This window comes from Puma concolor, chromosome E2 (genome assembly GCF_028749965.1).
Source record: "Puma concolor isolate L17-30 chromosome E2, mPumCon1.1.hap2, whole genome shotgun sequence".
In the NCBI taxonomy this organism is placed as follows: domain Eukaryota; kingdom Metazoa; phylum Chordata; class Mammalia; order Carnivora; family Felidae; genus Puma; species Puma concolor.
In genome coordinates, this window is record NC_141681.1 from 19,862,014 (window position 1) to 19,883,036 (window position 21,023).

A 21,023-nucleotide genomic window follows, 5' to 3' on the forward strand; every position below is an offset into this window, starting at 1 on the left:
AAAACCCAAGGGGCAGGGGCTTGGGAATGAAGAGCAACTCATGATTTCAGATGATGAGCATGTAAGGAGAATGCTTAAAGGTTAATTTAAAAATTACTATAATTCATGGAACACCTCTTTTTTTAGCCAGGCATGGTGACAAGTGCTTTGCCAGCAGTATCTCATGTCATCTTCCTAACCTAGTAGCCGCGTACTGGCTTCATTTCTCTGATGGAAAAACAAGCCTAGAGAGGTTAAGTGACTTGCCCAAGGTCACAGAGGTAACAGAATGATGAACACAGGCCAGTCTAACCCAGAACCTCATGATTTTACCCACCACTAATTCTTGTTATTTATTTAATTTTACCTACCACCTTAAAAAAAAAAAACAAGTATGAGGTGGTATCTCATTGTAGTTTTTTTTTTTTTAATATAATTTATTGTCAAATTGGCTTACATACAACACCCAGGGATCATCCCAACAAGTGCCCTCCTCAATGCCTATCACCCATTTCCCCCTCTCCCCAACCCCCACATCCACCCTCAATTTGTTCTCTGTATTTGAGAGTCTCTTGTGGTTTGCCTCCCTCCCTCTGTTTGTAACTATTTTTTCCCCTTCCTTTCTCCCACGGACTTCTGTTAACTTTCTCAAGATCCACATATGAGTGAAAACATATGATATCTGTTCTTCTCTGACTTATTTCACTCAGCATAATCCCCTCCAGTTCCATCCACGTTACTACAAATGGCATGATTTCATTCTTTCTCATTGCCAAGTAGTATTCCATTGTATATATAAACGACATCTCCTTTATCCAGTCATCAGTCGATAGACATTTAGGCTCTTTCCATAATTTGGCTATTGTTGAAAGCACTGCTATAAACATTGGGGTACATATGCCCCTATGCATCAGCACTCCTGTATCCCTTGGGTAGTGCTATTGCTGGGTCAAAGGTACCTACCACTAACTCTTAAGAGGGAAAAGACAAAGAAAGGCTCCAACAAAACTAAAAGACAAAAAGAAATCTGCCAGGGGCCAGTACTATTACACATTTGCTTTATCCACTTCTCTATTGGCAAATGCTGCTTGAGCCAGCCCCAGGAATTGGACCCTTTCACGCCCTCACAAAGGGAAAGGGAAGCCCGTTAAGGAAGCTTACTAAACAGAGTATTCTAGATGGTAGCACAGCACCTTGCCATAAAGGGTGCTCAAATATTAGTTCATGATATAGGCCACCCCCATTTTCATTCTAAGAAGTAGATTTTGGGGCGCCTGGGTGGCTCAGTCGGTTGGGCATCCGGCTTCGGCTCAGGTCATGATCTTGTGGTAACGAGTTCGAGTCCTGAGTCAGGCTCTGTGCTGACTGCCTGGAGCCTGTTTCAGATTCTGTGTCTCCCTCTCTCTGACCCTCCCCCCCCCCCCCCCCCCCCGTTCATGCTCTGTTTCTCTCTGTCTGAAAAATAAACATTAAAAAAAAAAAAAAAAACTTTTAAAAAAGAAGTAGATTTTGGCCCCCAAATAGAGGTCCCTTTGGCATTCCCTTTAGCATAGAGGCTTTGGGGTCAGACCTATTTGGGGAGGGCAGCTATGACCCAGAAGACAGTCACGTCACCACCTCTAAGCTGGGGTCCTGCTTTGCTGTAAGGATTAAATGAACTGACATATATGAGAAGTGTTTTACACAGAGCATGTTCTTAACAACACTTCCTTCTCTTCCTTGGGAAGCTAAGTAGGTTTGGAGGCTGCCTGAGGAAATCATGGTACCAGGTTGTAATCCTGGAACTGCTAGGAATGGGAATTCTTTATTAAGTTAATGAGGGTAATAAAGTCCATCTGTACCAATCCTGTGACATAGAGCAACAGGGGAGAAAACTTACCAATATTTTAACTTTACTTTAGTCAAGTCATATACTTCAATCACCTAAAAGAAAAAAAATCAAATTTTAAGCATTGGTAATGCTCTGCAGTTGAAAGAGATGGATTAAAAAGACATTTATAGGGGTGCCTGAGAGGCTCAGTCAGTTGAGTGTCCGACTCTGGATTTTGGCTCAGGTCACAATCCCGGGGTCGTGGGACTGAGTCCCTCATCGGGCTCTGTGCTCGATGTGGAGCCTACTTGAGAGATTCACTCTCTCTATCCTCCTCTGCCCCTCTCCCCAACTCATGTACGGTATCTCTCTAAAATAAAATTAAAAAAAAAAAAAAAAAAAGAAAGAAAAGAAAAGACACTTATAGTGGGGCACCTGGCTGGCTCAGTTGATAGAATACACAACTCTTGATCTCGGGGTTGTGAGTTCTAGCTACTCATTGGGTGTAAAGATTACTTAAAAATAAAATCTTAATAAAAAAGACATTTATAGAACAGTGAAGAAAAAAAATCTATCACTAGCCAAAATTCTCCTGAAGCACTGCATATTACATTTTATTCTCATTTTAAATCTGGAGGAAAAACTGATACCACACACACAGCATAACCTCTCCTTTCCCTTCATCCAGATTGTTGAACAGATGCCCATGGAGGCTGTGGGTCAAAGATCCTTTATCTAATCTACTGCTGGGTCATATAGAAGACTGTACATACAGTGGAAACCTCCACAGAAACAAATTCACATAGTATAAAGGTTAAAACTATGGACAAAACCTTGGATACTGAGCCCCCTTCCTGCTATTGCACACTTTGCTGCATTAAAAAGACCCCAGACCCAGTCACTTTCAAAATCAGCTTTAAAATACTGTGGTTTACAAAACAAAAAAGGTGGGGGGAGGTCTATCCTGCTAGAAAACAAGTCATATTAGTTTAGGACAAGTGTGACAATATTCAAATATGTATACATATCTCTATTGAAGGGTACCTGGAGAACATCAGTGCCCTTGTGTAGTTTCAAGGGGTTCAGCCTTTAATTAAATGCCAAGAACTCAGGGCAAAGACAAAGGTATTGCTAAAACACTCAGCTACTAGTGGTGCCAAATAATGAGCACTATGAAGTCTTCTACGCAAGAAACATGGCTGGCCAAGGCCTGAAGAACCAGCTACTACCCTCCAGTTGGGAGTTCTGGCCCTTACTGTAGAGGAACAAGCAGAGCTGGTTCAGTGTCTGTTTGCCCTGACAATATGGGCCTCATCCTAGAAGGAGCTGTGGGGCCCTGCATGCAGAAGCATCTGGAACTACCAAAGAAAATGAGACATATTAGTTTACTCTTGGCCAGACCTTATCTCTAACTTTGTTTAGTGGTCATAACACTGAACCACAAGTTGGGCACCTCTGAATTATAATGCAGCTCTTCTAATCCTACTTGCTAAGAGTAACTCCCTCTGCTGGGCAGACACAGCACTTCAATCAACTCTTTCCTATACTATTTGTGTATGCCATTCACCAGTACCACACTAAGTTAAGCCCTTTTTAAGGTCTGGCTCATTAGTTTGCACAGGAAAGGTACTCAAAACATCAGACAAGTCTGACTGTTACGAAGTCAGCTAAGGGCAATGTGAAACTAGAAAACATGAAAGGAGGTGCCAAGAGAGGTCATTAAAGGAAGAACAGGGGAACAGCTGTGATTCATAATAAGATACTCAGTGTCCCTTCAGAAAGCTCCGGCATGGCAGTATATCGTGCCAAACTGGTATATCATTTCACCAAGGCCAGAGCCCCATGCTGGCAGAGAGCCTCACCCTTTAGCCAGAAGCCTTGCTTGTATAGCAGGAACAGGCACTCTGCCTCCCTTATTGCCACCCCTACAGCTGGCCAATGACCACCCAAGGGCTTCCCACCACTCACCCTGTGGTGGTGGGCCTCCAGGATGTTCCTTCTGTGTCGCTGTCACCCACCTGCCAATAACCCCGACCAACATTTATGGGTGTTTCAACCCTGCCTGCCTAATGGGAAAACAATGGACCAGAGTTAACCACAGGGCATATGTAGGATGGCACTTGTGGCAAGAGACCCAGAGTACCAACCATCTTGGAGTCCTTCATGTCACCAGGAGAATCAACAAGCAGATCTGGCCCATGGAGCTTGCTGGGCCACAGGGACAAGCAGCTGGGGAAGTCTGAACTTCATGATTTACCACCCACTGGGCTGGAAAAGACCTTGATTTCCCCAGAGGAGAAGCCATGGCAGCAGCCAAGATAGGAAAGGAAAAGACATGTAGCTGTGAAGGTTGAAATTTGTGAAGCCTCATTCTGTAGGGCTTTCTCATAGGCAGGGAGTGAGGGGATGAGGAAACTGCAGGAGACAGCATCAGGGAAAAGTGGATTCTTTTTATTTTTTTATGTTTCTTTATTTATTTTGAGAAAGAGTGCACAAGAAGGAGAGGGCAGAGAGAGAGAGGGAGAGAGAGAAAGAATGCCAAGCAGGCTCCGCGCTGCCAGGAAAGAACCCGATGCAGGGCTCGAAGTCATGTAAGACCACGACCTGAGCTGAAATCAAGAGTCAGACGCTTAACCGACTGAGACACCCAGGCACCCTGAGAAGAGTATTCTTAAGTGCTTGGACGGAGGGGCAGGCACATGGGTCAGGTCAAACCTGATGCTGACCAAGGACACCTGAGAATCACTTCCTCAGTTTCCAGAGGCTCCAGCAGGGTCCCAGCCCCTCCTCTTCATAGGGACCCCACAGAAAGCAGAAGAGAAGGTTCTAATTACTTCCTTTCTCATTCAAATTGTACTTCTCATTCTTCACATTTCTCCAGAGTGTGCTCACACAATTTTCTTCAGCTTTTATCACATTTATTTCCCATATACATCAACAGAAGCTAAGTCATTTCTACTCCCAGTGGCTATCACACACTGGTAATTCGGGTTAAAAGCTTGGCAGACCACTCATCCTCTGTCCTTCCTTTGTCTCACTGGGAAACAGTACAGCTCACAGGCTTGTTAAGTTGGGAAATGCACGGGAAGCATTCAGCGATGCGCCTAATCTGTACCAAGTACTCACTTAATATTTTATACTGTCCTCATCATGCTGTGATTCTATGATGGGCTGCCTAGCCATCCCCTTTTGCTGTCCATGTAGGTTATTTCCAGCTTTTCATTACTATGAAAAGCCCTGCTATACGTATCTGTCAACATTACCTTCCTTATAATCTTCTGGGGTTATGTCTCCTAACGTGGACTTACCTAGCTAAAACAAATAACTCTTTGTAAAGGTGTTTCCAGATTAATTTTCCCTGATTTGTAATGAAGCCACACTGATGACCATTCTCTCCCTTTTCCCACTGTGAAACTTCTGGTCAGTGAAGACAGGATGACTGAGTCCACAAGGAGAGGCAAGGTAACTATGGGGCTAAGAATGTTCACATTTGCTTTTGAAAAACCATCATAGGGGCGCCTGGGTGGCTTGGTCAGTTAAGCGTCTGACTTCGGCTCAGGTCATGATCTCACGGTCCGGGAGTTCGAGCCCCGCGTCGGGCTCTGTGCTGACAGCTCAGAGCCTGGAGCCTGCTTCAGATTCTGTGTCTCCCTCTCTCTCTGCCCCTCCCCTGTTCATGCTCTGTCTCTCTCTGTCTCAAAAATAAATAAACGTTAAAAAAAAAATTAAAAAAAAAAAAAAAGAAAAACCATCATAAATGAAGAATTCCCATTCTGTGTACAGATTCCTTTTCCATGTTCTATCTTGTCTTCTTAGGAGCTCACTTGTGATGGGATGATGAGAACTAGGAAGTACCCAAGTCTTTTGGAAAGGCTACTCCATAACCTAACCAGGATAAGCACTCTGGTATGCCAATGCCCAGAGCCACATTCAACCTTGTGACTCTGAGGCATGAGTCTGGTGTCACATGACTAATCTGTGAAGCCCAGGCATTTGTAAATAATGTATTAAAAACATCCTGGAGTGAAACAGGTGTTAGTAAATTGCACTTGAACTTAAGACAACCCTATACACCATCAAGTTGTTTGTTTACATATCCTCAATGGGGTGAAAGAATCAATTCATCACTGGTGGTGTTAAGCTGTAAATTCCAGCATTTTAGGAAGAACAGTTGCGTTTTTCACCTTCCAAGTCATATTGCTTGACCTAAGAATGAAGTAAAGCAAGATACAAAAACCTGACTAAAGTCTTTTGATCCTATTCTGCAGTTAGGCCCCATTTTTAGTACACCTGTTAAGATCTGGGATAATTTGTGCCAATAGTTAGCTCTTCTCTTGCTTTCCTTAAGTTGAATGACTTAGAATCCCCCTCCCCATAGTATTCCCCAAAGCTTTTAACACTCTTTCCCCTCCACCTCTGCAGCCTATGATTGGAGTCCCTCCCAGCCACTTTCCAACCACCCCATCCCAAGCTTCCCTCTTTTTAGAGGAACAGGCACAGCTTCCAGTCCCCAGAACTGTGGTACACCGAATCACAGGAGTCTACCCCCACTTATGAGTTTCAGAAACATCTCACAATAGCACGTAGTAATCAGCCTGACATGAAACTTTAGTTGTCATTCACAGTTACCTTAAGCCTCTGATTGAAAGCATCAAACAGCAGTTTGATCCCGTCCTGAGTCAGGTTAAGGATGAGGTCATGGCTTAGAGGAGACTGCAAAACAAAAATAAAACACTCAACAACTTACTCAACAGCACCTACCAAAAATTCACAAGTCTAAATGCAATGCACAGAGAATATGTAAGTGCAGACAGCCCCTCCCTGGCCCAACTAACAAACTGTTGTGTGAATGCAGTGTCTGCTACTTCCAGCCTGAAGCTGCTGCTTCCTAACACTGGCTGAAAAGAGACTCCTTCTTCTAGGCTTTGAGAAATAATACCTGGGAGAAAGGGCCAAAATTATGTGAGTATGTAGGCCATTTTCTTTTGAGGGTCAGGGTCCACATCTACAGCATGGGTTTCCCTGTCAAACCTAGAGAGCAGTCAATGAGGAACGCAGGCCATGTAAAAAGGTCTAGTCAGGACCCAAACTTGGCAGGTAATGTTCAATGCATGTCAGCTAAACCTATGTCCATTTGTTCCCAAGGTTGTCTGTACCATCTACAGAAAACATATCCTATACTTTGACTGCTTCAGGCCATATTCCAGGACAAAGAAATACTTTGTGATGTTTATGTATGAGATGATACTCTTATTCCTTCCTTCCTTCCCCTCACCATCCCATATCACATGTGCTTCCTTCTGTAAAGCCCAAATCTAAGATCTAAGGAGTCGTATTTCTACATTTGCCCCTTCTAAGTCCTGGGGGGAAGGGAGCAGCAGCACAAAGCAGTGAACAGAGCCGGGCTTGGGTACAGGTGAGCTGGTGACCCTAACTGACTCTCAAAACTTCTCTGAGCTGTAGTTTCTTCATGGGAATACCATCATCTCTTCCCTCTAGGGTTGTTGTGGGAACGGAGATAGTAGGTCTAGATAGTAAGGTAGAAGGCACCAAGCATAGCACTGAGCATACAACACTGTTTCGTCACGTCTGTCTCACTTGCCTGCTTCTGTTCCAGTGCAATCAATTCAAGGACTCGACATGTGAAGACACTCCACAGCCCTAAACCAAGCTGCCCCGCAGAAGAAAAACACCAACATCCAAAACCCTGCCACTCCTTGAAACTGGCAGAAAGCTCTCAAATGTTTAGAGAAGTTTCTTTATAGAGCCTCCCAAGGCAGGCACAGTGAATCAAAGAAGTGTGGCTGTCAGAGACAGAACTGTAGGCTGGAAGGCCAGGTGCCATTGGTGTGGGCCTCAGTGGAAAAATTCTCTCCAGAGCCTTCTGGGATTAGCTAAGACTATCTCCTCCCTCCTACCCCACTGATCTTCACAAGGTAGCAGGCCTAGGAGGTACCACCATGCCTGGCAAACACTAGAAGAAAGAATGTTGTAATTTTCCAGTAGGTCTGTATGAATGTCTAAAACCATCAGGTCTCAAGCAAGATAACAGAATGATGAACTCTGACCTTAGGTCACTTATTCTCAACCCAGAACACATTTCTAAGAGGGCTATTCCACAGCATTAAGCAGGATGAAGCAACCTTTTAGCATCCTTCAAGATCCTTGTTTGGAGTAGGAACAATGGGAGGATCGGAATTTTCTTACACTCTCCCAAGATCTGATCATTTTTCTCCCGGCACTGTTACAATTCAGGACATAACTAGATAATTTTCAAAAGCAAGTAAATTATCCTCACAATCAATATTTTACTAGTAAATCCTAAGTATCTCTGGAATCAAAATATACATGTACTATATGGTGTGTAAGCAGGCTCTTCCAGTGATCCCAGAATTACACAGTTCTCCATATGAAATAGTTTAGTAAAGCTGTCTGCTCCTAGTCATTCATACTTTTCCCTCTAAGAAAGATGGGACCCACTTGATATGCACATTTAACCTCCAAGGTGTGATTTGCTAGAGATAAGAAGATATTTCTGAAAAATTTAATGGGGCCAAACTATTCTTTGCACTTGATGGGAAGCAAGAAGACAAATGGGAAGAAATGGAAAGGAAGGCAGAAGAGGACAGGACCCACATTTAAGAAGCACAATATCGGAGCTCTGAGAGACCATCTCCTCTTGATCCTCTTCAAAAGATTATTCTATTACAAGGAAACAATAACCACATTACAGAAGGAGAACCAGACTGGTTATTAACTTGTCAAAAGTTGCATAGCTAAAAAATGGGAAGAACAAGGATCTGAACCAAGAACTGGACTCAAAAATCCATGTTTTCCAGCTGATTCCAGCTCCTTAGAAGACATCAGGGAAAATGAGCTTAATGCTAAAACTATTTGTACCCAAAGTTCGGGACAACAGACAACAAAAGTAGTGATGGAAGATATAAACTTCATTCTTAAAAATTTGTTTAAAAAGTTTAAAGCCGGGGCACCTGGGTGGCTCAGGTGGTTAAGCATCTGACTTCGGCTCAGGCCATGATCTTGCAGCTCCTGAATTTGAGCCCTACATTGGGCTCTGTGCTGACAGCTCAGAGCCTGGAGCCTGCTTCAGATTCTGTCTCCCTCTCTCTCTGCCCCTCCCCTGCTCTTGTTCTGTCTCTCTCTGTCTCAAAAATAAATAAAAAAACATTAAAAAAAGAATTAAAGGGGCACCTGGGTGGCTCAGGTGGTTAAACGTCCAACTTCAGCTCAGGTCATGATCTCTTGGTTCATTGGTTCGAGCCCTACGTGGGGCTCTGTGCGGACAGAGCCTAGAGCCTACTTTGGATTCTGGGTGTCTCTCTCTCTCTGCCCCTCCCCCACTCATGCTCTCTTTCTCTCTAGAAAATAAATAAATAAACGTTAAAAAAAAATTAAGAGGCACCTGGGTGGCTCAGTCAGTTAAACATCCGACTTCGGCTCAGGTCATGATCTCATAGTTCATGAGTTCGAGCTCTGTGTTGGGCTTTGCGCTGATGGCTCAGAGCCTGAAGCCTGCTTCAGAGTCTGTGTCTCCCTCTCTCTCTGCCCCTCCCCTTCTCATGCTCTGTCTCTCTCTCAAAAATAAACATTAAAAACACTTTTAAAAAAATTACAAGTTTAAAGCCTATGTTCAATTTTATCTACTCTTGGAGCACCCAAATCTGATTTAACTGAATGTGCAGGAAGCTAAAAGCTCAAGAAGCAAACCCATTATCCCTATTTTGATGGTTGCTAATTGTCATGAGTAATTCCCTCATGGTCTAACACTGAAAGTCAGAGTAGGTTAGGGATGATCTGAGTGCAACAAAGTGGAAAAGTCAACATTCTTCACTTTATAAATGAGGAAGTACTTTGGCACTGTGGCTCAAGGCACCTTTGTCCTACTCCTAGAAGTCCCTTGTTCCGTGTTAGGTACCACAAAAATATCCAAGAACTTGCTTGGAGATTATGCATTCCCTGTCTCATGAGGACTCTTCACATGGGAACTCTTTCAGTAGGCTGGCAGAGGGGTATTGCACTGCAGAAAGTAATGTCTGGACATAGATAAGAGGCTCAACTTTGACACTAGGCAAACTGGAAAGACTCACAGAAATCTCACCTTCTTCTAGTCCACAACATTTTTCATGTCGAAAATAAACAGTCATTTGCTTTAGGATTTGAAACTAAATGGGACAAATGGAACTAAAATAATCAAAATGGTACTTATAAGGTATCAGAAAAGACAGTGAGAACATCCTGTAGCCTAGATAGGCTCAAAACTATTCCCTGAGGTTTGTGACACATAGGACACCATAAAAGTTGCTACACACAGCAACACATGGTCTGTGTCACAAAAGAATCACAGATTTCAGAGTTCAGTAGAAGGGAGATTGCATTTTTAAAGAGACAAGAAGCATCTTATTTCTAAAAGCCCATAATAAAATAGTCCCCAACTCTGCTTATAAAACCAAATACAAAAAATCCTGATGTTCAGAAAGTTCTCTAGTGCTAACGTATACACTCTTTCTGGAAACAGAAAAGTTCTTTGTAAGTACATGCAACATTATATTATAGGTGTTAATTCCTGGCACAACTGACCAACATTTAATAGAGACCACCATAAGTCAGATAAAAAAAAAAAAAAAGAGTAAAATATGTCCATTAATTTGGAGCCAATATTTTGATATATGATCTTATGTATCAGTTCATTCTCACCAAAGGAATGAGCTACACCTGTTTCTTTTCAAGTCTGGAGTGCTCTGCACTGCAACAACTCTGAACAGAAATGAAAGCAATCAACAAAGGCAGAAAAGACCATTTTAAACACAAAAGTAGAAGAGGCAAGCACTCTAGAAGACAAGACAGTCCCTGAGGTGACCTCCCACTGAAATGTCCCTGTCTAAGGATCAGCTAAGTCAAACACATCAAAAAACAAGTTCAGGGGCGCCTGGGTGGCGCAGTCGGTTAAGCGTCCGACTTCAGCCAGGTCACGATCTCACGGTCCGTGAGTTCGAGCCCCGCGTCAGGCTCTGGGCTGATGGCTCAGAGCCTGGAGCCTGTTTCCGATTCTGTGTCTCCCTCTCTCTCTGCCTCTCCCCCGTTCATGCTCTGTCTCTCTCTGTCCCAAAAATAAATAAACGTTGAAAAAAAAAAAAAAAAAAACAAGTTCAGTTATTATTGCCTTTCCAAACCTGACAGCACTACATTATCAAGACCAAAAGTTTCAGAGTCAAAATGTACTTGGTAACTGACCAGTGCTGGAGATTCTCCCATTCAAACACACTGACCCAGCAATTCCTGCCAGTCTGCCTCTCCCAGAGCATCAACCTCTGGAGTGACTCAACGATTAGGAATGCTACTTCAGTAAACAAATCAGCTACCACTCACCTGTTCACTGTAGAGAACCTGGACATTTTTGATGATGCGACAGTGCTTCTGAAGAATGGCTACTGCTTGAGCCAGAGGCATTCCTGAAATAAAGCAAGAACAACTGTGTGGTTACCTGGGCTATCCATTTACTGACATTTATCTTTGTACTAGACCCTGCAGTAAAACCTGGGGTGGGAACAGGGGCCATTAAGGTCTACAAACATATGAGTAAATAAAAGTTTAGTAAGCAGCAAAAGCTAGAATAAAGTCAGCAGCAAGTACTAAGGGAACAGTTGGGTTGTATAAGGGAAGGGAGTGAATACACAAAAAAGATTTCTGGAAATGGGAACTACTATGCTGATCCCAAGCAGAAAAGGGGCTCAGAGAAGGCAAAGTCAGCATGAACCAAAAAACAGTGAGAAAAGCACTGACTGCATGACTCTGGATATGGAGACCAAGGTTCTGGTTCTCACTCTTCTGTGAATTACATATAACCTAGGGCAGGTTCCTTCCTCTCTTTCCTTCTGGCATGTCTCCTCATCTCTCAAATGAGACTCTGCAGGAGCACATGACTTGTAAGAGCTCATTAAAAAATTTTTTTTTGTTTATTGAGAAGAGAGAGAGCGAGAATTCTAAGCAGGCTCTGCACTGCCAGCACAGAATCCAATGCAGGGCTCAATCTCACAAACTGTGAGATCATGACCTGAGCTAAAACCAAGAGTCAGGCGCTTTACCGACTGAACCATCCAGGTGCCCCTGGATGTGTGATTTTTAACTTTTTATTTCTAAAATAATTAATTTTTTAATGTTTATTTTTGAGAGAGAGAGAGAGAGAGAGAGAGAGAGAGAGATAGATATGGAGGGAGGGAGGGAGGGAGGGAGTTTGGGAGAATGGGGGAGGAGCAGAGAGAGGGAGACACATAATCCAAAGCAGACTCCAGGCTCTGAGCTGTCCGCACACAGCCCAATGCGGGGCTCCAACTCATGGACTGCGAGATCATGACCTGAGCTGAAGTCAGACACCTAAGCGACTGAGCCACCCAGGTGCCCCAATTTACTTTTATTTAACTTAAAAAAAATTTTTTTTTTCAACGTTTATTTATTTTTGGGACAGAGAGAGACAGAGCATGAACGGGGGAGGGGCAGAGAGAGAGGGAGACACAGAATCGGAAACAGGCTCCAGGCTCTGAGCCATCAGCCCAGAGCCCGACGCGGGGCTCGAACTCACGGACCGCGAGATCGTGACCTGGCTGAAGTGGCTGAAGTCGGACGCTTAACCGACTGCGCCACCCAGGCGCCCCTTATTTAACTTTTTAAATGAGCCCTTAGAGGGGCACCTGGGTGGCTCAGTTGGTTAACTGTCTAACTCTTGGTTTTGGCTCAGGTCATGATCCCAAGGTTCATGAGACTGAGGCTGCTTCCAGCTCTGCAGGCTCCTGCTTAGGATTCTCTCCCTCTCTTCTCTGCCCCTCACCTGCTCACTTTCTCTGTCTCTCAGAACAAATAAATAAACTTAAAACATCACATCTACCAGAATTCATTTTACTAAAGATTTCACTGGATCCTTACTTATCAACCCACAAATCCTCTAAATCTTAATACCTGATTGTTGAACTCATGGCCCATTGTAAACAAATTTATATATGCACCCAGTTTAAGAAATCCAAATGCCAACAATATCTCTAAGATCCCAGGACTCCTAGGGAATACCAAAAAGTATGTTTTCAGAGTCCATTATATTTCAAACAAGAAAAAACTCAAAGAGAGACAATCCAAAACAAAGTCTCAGACAAAATCCAAAGACTCACAGCTTTCTGAATCCAAGGACAGTATGTGCTATTCACCACTCTCTGGATCCCCAGTACCCAGTACAGGGCTGACCACACAGTGGCTGTTGAATAAATATTTATTCAGCAGAGCTGAAGGATTATGGAGTAGGTAATAAGAGAAAGGGAGAAAGAGGGACCACCATATGACCTCAGGGAAGCACACAGTGGCTTACATTCAAGATCAGTTTACCTCTGATCTTCGGACAGATGTGCAGAAAAGAGCTTGCATACAAAGAAAAAGAAGGTTATAAAAATGCATGGTCTATCTACATTTAAACAATGATCTAACCTTGCCTTCATTTGATGGTCCATTCTATAATTTGAAGAAAGTTGGAGGACACCACACCTTAACACAGGCTCTTTCCAGCCTTCGGTAACATAGGGCTTGATACATAGTAGAAGCTTAATAAATGTTTGTTGAGAATATGAACAAGTTGGATGCATCACTCAGCTTTGCCATTCCTGAAATGGAGAAGCATCTATACTCTCCCAGAAGGAATGGGCAAACATCCATGTGGAGAAGACAGATAAGCTTGGTTATGTGCTGAGAAACAGAAGGCCACATGGTTTCTCTCACCTACATAGCACAAATCAGTTTCTCAAGAGAGGATTCTTCTCCACCTAACTACATCAAATCCCTGGCCTTGGAATCTTCGGATCCTCAGGTCTTCAGTCACCTGGGGAGAAACCCCATCTGGAGGAGACAAAGCATCTACAATGACCAGTTGTCACACAGCTGCTGATAAAGGAAGGCTACAAAAGGCCTCTAAAGGGAACCAAACACATGTATGACAAAGACACTAGAGCACTGTCCAGTCCGAACAGAGTTACCTAGACCCAAAAAAGGGTATGGAGTGTATGTCAGCTTTCTAAACTGTATACATCCTATGTATTATAGATCTCATCATTTGTCTGCTTACAACCCTTCAATGATTTCCCAATACGGGGTTATAAAACCCAAACAGCATGTCACCACCTAAAGTCCCCAAATATTCTCAATCTTATCTACCTCCATCTTTCTTTCCACTGCTCATCATGCCTCCCTTTGTTCCCAGCACACTTGTTAAGCTCTTTGCTAACTTAGGCCTCTGTGCTAGCTCAGATTCTGCTGGAATGTCCTTTCCATGGTTGGTTCCTTCTCATTCTTCAGGTCTTGACTCACATCTCACTTCCCCAACTGCCTTATCTAATGAAGCCTCCCATCCTATTTTTTTTTTTAATTTTTAATGTTTATTTAATTTTGAGACAGAGAGAGAGACAGAGTGTGAGCAGGGGAGGGGCAGAAAGAGAGGGAGACAGAGAACTCAAAGCAGGCTCTAGGCTCCGCACCGTCAGCACAGAGCACAACGTGGGGCTTGAACACACAAACCAGATCATGACCTGAACAGAAGTTAGATGCTCAACCAACTGAGCCACCCAGATGCCCCCTGTTTATTTCTGTTAGTCTCCCCTATACCTTGAGGATAGAAACACTGCCTGTATTACTCACTGTCATACACCTAGCACCCAATCACCATGCCTGGCACAACAGTAGGTGGTCCTACATATCTGCTGAACTCTAAGTGAAAAAAAGCTATTATAGGACATGTAGGTCCTGTACCATAGACCCTGGTGACCACTCTCTCACTCTGAGCACCCTCATTTTGTCTCTACTAACACCATTCTTTCTTGCTGTTCCTCTAACTTCCCCAGATCTCTATGATGGGCAATGTTTCCTTCTGCCCATCCTTCATACACTCATCCAATCAACCACCTAGTTTCTGATTCATATCTTATTCTGCTTTCTATATATCTATATATCTACATAGATATCTACAGGCAAATAGGGCCACCTGGGTGGCTCAGTTGGTTAAGCATTTGACTTCGGCTCTGGTCATGATCTTACGGTTCCTGAGTCTGAGGCTGCATCGGGCTCTGTGGTGACAGCTCAGAGCCTGAAGCCTGCTTCAGATTCAGTGTCTCCCTCTCTCTCTGCCCCTTCCCTGCTTGTGTGCTCTCTCTCTCTCTCAAAAATAAACATTAAAAAAAAAAAAAAGGCAAATAAAAAGTTAACAGATTAAAAGAGACTTTTTCACCTTCTTTTCAATCTGAGTTCTCCTCTGTATTCTGGGTCTCCATACCTCTAACATCTACCCAGTCACTCAAGCCAGAAACCTCTAGATTCCTTCTCCTTCTCCACCTCCCCAAATCTAGCCTCTTTCTTCCTAAACCTGTGTCTGCAACACACTTCACTAATAGATACCCTCTTTTCCAGTGGACCCAAAAGCTCCTTGATAGTGTCCCAGGCAGCTATCACGAGAAAGAATTGGGAATTTGGAGAACCCATTTTCTTCTTCCACCAGTACATCACACTCTCATTATAATACCAAACTGCTTATAGTTCCCTACACACACTATCTTTCCCAGTGTTTTGTTTTGAATTTGACTATAAGATTTACGTTTATGGAGACACCGTAGAAGAGAAATCTGGTGGTAGAATTTCCTATTTAAAAAAAAAATTTTTTTTTAATCTTTATTTTTGAGAGAGAGAGAGAGAGAGATACAGAGTGCAAGTGGGGGAGAAGCAGACAGAGAGGGAGACACAGAATCCAAAGGAGGCTCCAGGCTCTGAGCTGTCCGCACAGAGCCCGACGTGGGGCTTGAACTCACCAACTGTGAGATCATGACCCGAGCCAAAGTTGGACGCTCAGTCGGTTGAGCCACCCAGGCGCCCCTAGAATTTCCTACTTTTAAGTTTGTTTGTTTGTTTGTTTACTGAAAGACAGAGGAGAGAGAGTGTGTGCGTGCAAGTGGGAGAGGGGCAGAGAGAGAGGGAAAGAGAGAGAATCCCAGGCAGGCTCTGTACTGCCAGTGCAGAGCCCGATATGGGGCTTGAACTCAAAAACGATGAGATCATGGGGCACCTGGGTGGTTCAGTCGGTTGGGTCATGTTCTCATAGCTAGTGAGCTCAAGTCCCACATCAGGCTTTGTGCTTACAGCTCAGAGCCTAGAGCCTGCTTCGGATTCTGTGTCTCCCTGTTTCTCTCCCTCTCCCCTGCTCATGCTCTCTGTCTCCTTCAAAAATAAATAAGCATTTAAAAAAATAAAAAACAGGGGCGCCTGGGTGGCGCAGTCGGTTAAGTGTCCGACTTCAGCCAGGTCACGATCTCACAGTCCGTGAGTTCGAGCCCCGCGTCAGGCTCTGGGCTGATGGCTCGGAGCCTGGAGCCTGTTTCCGATTCTGTGTCTCCCTCTCTCTCTGTCCCTCCCCTGTTCATGCTCTGTCTCTCTCTGTCCCAAAAATAAATAAAAACGTTGAAAAAAAAATTAAAAAAAAAAAATAAAAAACAAAAACAAAAATAAAAAACAAACCATGAAAGCATGACCTGAGCCAAAGTCAGCCACTTAACCAACTGAGCCACCCAGGTGCCCCATGGCAGATTTCTGATAGGGCTTTCCTGGTGCTCACTGGCTCCAGGAATGATATTGACTTCTGTAGTTTGATAGGAAGCCCTCCCTGAATCCCGTCAGGTCAAGTCCCTTCTCCCCTTCCAAAGCACCCTACATGACCTCTCCCTCATTTTAATAAAATGAACTATTTCTTTATCCCTTAACCCACATGAGACTAACTTCTTCAGGGCACAGGAGCATTTCTTATTCAACTTTTGATGTTAGTAAGCAGAGTCCGCAGGGGTACATATGTTGCCTTCAACAGAGCAAGCCTTCAGTCTCTCTAGAACAATTTAGAGATATGCTTCCACACCAATACATTCTCCAAGTCTTACTGAAAACATTTCAAGTTTGCACTGCCTTTACTTCACCATTAGTCAAGCCATCAGTGGCATTACCAGAGAGTCCTCTTTGCCTAGGTTTGCCTTTCCCTATGTTGTTGGCATTTCCCTAATCTCCCAACATTACACAAAGGCCAGGAAGGCAGCCAAGAAGCTGGATGCAGATCCCCACTGTGATGCCAAGCAGATGATGGCAAGGGCTTGATGCATCTGCATTTGCAGAGATTCCAAAAAGAAACCTAGAGACAAAGCTGAGCCCATCCTTAGAAGGGTAGAGGGGTGGGAAGCAGGGAATCCCTGTTCAGCTACCTACTTTTCATCATCTCTACCTTTCTGAGCCTGCTCCTCATCTGGGAAATGAAGATTACCTTACAGGGCTGTGGTAACTTTAGTTAAGCACTGCCTGGTTCTCTAGGAATGTAATTCTAAAGCATAGATCCACCTTAGACCTACCCCTACCTATCAGCCACAACAGCAGCTTAGATGTGTTGAGGGCTGGGAAGAAGACTGAGAGAGAGAAAAATCTTTTTTTTTTTTTTTTAAGCTTGAGGAAGTTAAAAATGACCATCATCTCTCAGGCAGACATGATTTAAAAATGTGGATTTTTAAGATCCACAAAAGAATCATCAAAGCCAAGCTGCCTCTATGAGGTTTCCCTCAAAGTTCAATTCTGGGCCCACCGTACAGAAATGCTGTTTTTGGGGTACCTGGGTGGCTCAGTCAGTTAAGTGTCTGACTCTTGATTTCAGCTCAGGTCATGATCTCACAATTCACGACATCGAGCCCAGTGCTGGGCTCTGTGCTGACAGCACAGAGCCTTCTTGGAATTCTCCCTCTCTTCTCTCTCTGCCCCTTCCCCCACTCGTCTGAGCACTCTCTCTCTCAAAATAAATAAACATTAAAAAAAAAAAGAAAGAAATTCTCTTCTCACTGTTGTTATTTAGACAATTTGAAAGAACTACACTAACCCTTGATTTCTGGGAACTGGCAAAGTTAGGAGTAAGGGTTAAGGTATCTAAATAGTTGACAGAAGAAACTTTGCCCTTCCACCCAGCTTTTTTTTTTTTTTGAAATCCTGGTTTCAAATAATATCTTTATTTTATTTTGAGTAAACTCTGGCCCCAACATGGGGCTCGAACTCACAACTCCTGAGGTTAAGAGTTGCATGCTCTACTCATTGAGCCAACCAGGCACCCCTCAACTTTTGGCCAAGAAACTACCACAGAGATCCACAACCTAGTCACACCATCAAGTACAGTTTGAAGCTATGGTTGTGGTTCTCACTCTGCCCTGTGAAGTACTGGTATGAGAAGCTGTGAGGGAGGTTCTTTCTTAACTAGAAGCCAAACAGCAACAGCATGATGAATGGATCTGGAGGTAAATATATCACTGGCCTCCCAGTCAAATTCTTGGTGCTTCACAACAGGCCAGAGTGTTTCACACCAGCTAAAATTTGGGGAAGAACTCTGCAGGTGTGGTTTAAGTTATGAGAGAAGTTGGCTCTGACCACTCAATAAAACTGGCTCAAACCCAGAGGCTTGTAGTTCAGTTAGTTCTGGAAACACTGAGCACAGTAGGGTCCTACCAGCATCTATCCTCCAGTTCCTCATTTATGCTATCTCCATAGATGAGTATTCCAGATTCAAGGATAAGCTATAGCCCAAAGGAGTAGGTGACTCAGCCCAGTAGCCCAAATTAGTGGGACAAAAGTTCAGATCTGCACAAACAGCACCAACACCTGGTCCACACCCCTTTTTCCTAGTGCTGGATAAGTGTAAACACACACTGGACTTACTGAATGCACATACTTCTACACATAAAGGCAGCGACGTTGGGGGTAGTTAAAACTGGCCCCAAACCCCTAAAATGGCCAAACTGCATTTTATACAAACTGAACGTTACTTTCCCTGAACTCTTATGTCATTCAACCTTCAACTCTCTGCTAAGGTCTGGGTTTAGGATTAAATCACACATCGACCACATTAAAAACAAGAAACAAGTCACAATTTCCTTTAAGATACAAACTCTTCTCACCTCCCTTGACTAGATCCCTAACACGTGATTATGGGATCTAAGCCTAGGTTTCCCCTTCCGACAAGGCAACTCACGGCCCAGAAAAGCAAAGGGAGACAGACTACTGTGGCGTTTTAGAGTGTAACTTCTTAGCTATTAAGGGTGCAAAATAGAAATAGGAAAAACAAAAGTATGGACCCTCAGATCCCAAGGAGGCATACTTGAGGTAACTACGCACAGGGAAGGAGGGCCTGGCCTTGGGTAAGTGTTTGGGGCGTGTCCACCATTGTTATTATTACTACCTTACCACTGCCCCAGGAGGAGCCCTGCTGAGGCCTGAGGCGAGGGCATCTAGGCCAGGCTGAGCGAGACTGGTGGGTCTGGCCGGTAGGAGCAGGTAAGTTAGTGCCTGGAGCCCAAAGAGCTGTGAGGACGGAAAAGACGAGGAGCCGCGGGCGCAGGGGAATAAGAGGCAGAGACCAGAGGCAGGAAGGGCCTGGAGAGAAGAAAGAAGCATAGTCCTGAGGTAGAACCCCACACTCACCCAGCGTGAATTCCCATTGCTCGTTTCCCAGAGAGCGCTCCGGCACCACCTCCAGATCCAGCATTGGTTCAGTTCGCCGGGCCGAGGCGGCCTCCCTGCAGCAACGCAGACGGGACCGAAACTGAGGAGACAAAGCAGCGACTAACCCGCCGGCTCTGCCGGCGTGGCTCTCTACCTGCTCCTCGACCGCCGGCGGCACTAACCCAATACTACACCTCAGCTCAGCTCAGCTCAGCTCGGCTCACCGGCAGCAGCCTCGGCGGCAGGGGAAGCGGCGTTAGCCGGAGCGTCTGCGGCAAAACTGGCGTGCCAGCCGTAAAGCGTGGCGGGGGCGGGGCTAAGGCGAGATTTCAATCGCGGGGTCGGGTGAAGGAGCCCAAGGCGGAGTCGCGCACGCGCAAAATGCTGTGAAAGTCGCATAGTGGCGTGAGGGAGGCCAAACAGTACGACGCGGAAGGGTGGGTGCTTGCATAACGAGGGATCCCGTACTCCGTGAACCCCCACATCTGCACACCACACCATACACGTTTTACACGTCTGCACAAAGATGTGCACGCCACGCAACACACAAATGTGACGTGGTTATACGACATCTGTCTGCTGTCTACACGTATGTCCTACTGATACTGGGCGCAAAAGGCGACTTCTGAGGGTGCAACGTCTGAGGCCCAGAGGGGAGGGAGGACACGGACTTCAAAGTGAGTGCGTAGTGTGCTTGAGTGTTTGGGTAGGGGCAGGGAGGTGGGGTAGAGGGTTGAGGGGGGAGGAGCTAGGCCAGACCTCCCATTGACCTAGTGCAGATGTACACAGCCTCCTGGGGCCGGTATCCAGAGGTCGTTGGCAGCAGCTCAGACTCTAGCCAGAGCCAGCTTTGCCGTCAGTGCTGTGTGGTCTTGATCAAACCTCTGGTGCCCTTTTTGCTTCATTCTCCTCATCTATAGGTCGGAGGAGGGGCTCCTCTAGCCTGTTGAACCTGAGCTTTTGGTCCATGACCTGGGGCACTCAAAAACTACAAGGCAATCACGATCTCTTGTAAAGCTAAATCTTCATGGAAGCAGACTCTGGATTCTCACAACCACCCTGAGATGTCAGATTATACCTCACTTTACAAGCGAAAAAAATGAGGCACAGAGAAGTCAATGGCCTTGTGATGCTAGGCGGTAGAACCTGAGTTCTTTACATTACACTGCCCTTCGAGGAAGAATTTTAGCAGAGTAGAGAATGACATGCTAAATTCTCAAACTGGCTTGGTAGGAATGTAACTTGGGAGGCTCCATCAAAACTTGAAGTCACTGCTGCTAGCATTAAAACAACACGGAGAAGGATGTCCATTGCAGCATCATATGCCAAAACAATATAACTGAGTCATTGAGATGTACATCAGTAGGGAAGTGGCTAACTAAACTGTGATATAAATATATATATACACACATATATATATACACACATATATATACATATATGTATATATACATATATATGTGTGTATATATATATAAAAGAATGCGTTTAAAATTCAGAAGTATGTTATATCCCTGTATGCTGATTTAGAAGGAGCTGTAAGAGAAAAAAGGCAGGTGTAAACTGTATAGTATGTAAAAACAAATAAAAGAAACATTGGTCATACCAAAAAGAACATTCCTGGAAAGATAAACAAAAATTATCAATAATACCTAATACAGGGAGAGGCTCAGGGTTAAGGGGGACA

At 44.4% G+C, this 21,023-nt stretch overlaps 1 protein-coding gene across 3 annotated transcripts in view; it reads right to left on the reverse strand.

Moving 5' to 3' along the window:
• The window catches only part of PHAF1 (phagophore assembly factor 1), a 31,016-nt gene extending 11,393 nt beyond the window's left edge, over positions 1–19,623 (reverse strand). Inside the window, exons 1-5 of one of the 3 annotated variants that reach the window (XM_086689235.1) lie at positions 19,531–19,623; positions 19,316–19,436; positions 11,177–11,259; positions 6,419–6,502; positions 1,859–1,902 (exon numbers count right to left, since the gene is read on the reverse strand). In XM_086689235.1, coding sequence (XP_086545361.1) covers positions 1,859–1,902; positions 6,419–6,502; positions 11,177–11,259; positions 19,316–19,379 — 275 coding nt within the window. In that variant the 5' untranslated portion in view covers positions 19,380–19,436; positions 19,531–19,623. Of the gene's footprint in view, positions 1–1,858; positions 1,903–6,418; positions 6,503–11,176; positions 11,260–19,315; positions 19,437–19,518 lie in introns of all 3 variants that reach the window. The other 2 variants (XM_025920764.2, XM_086689238.1) reach the window with 2 other exon arrangements.
• Between the last annotated feature and the right edge of the window lie 1,400 nt (positions 19,624–21,023).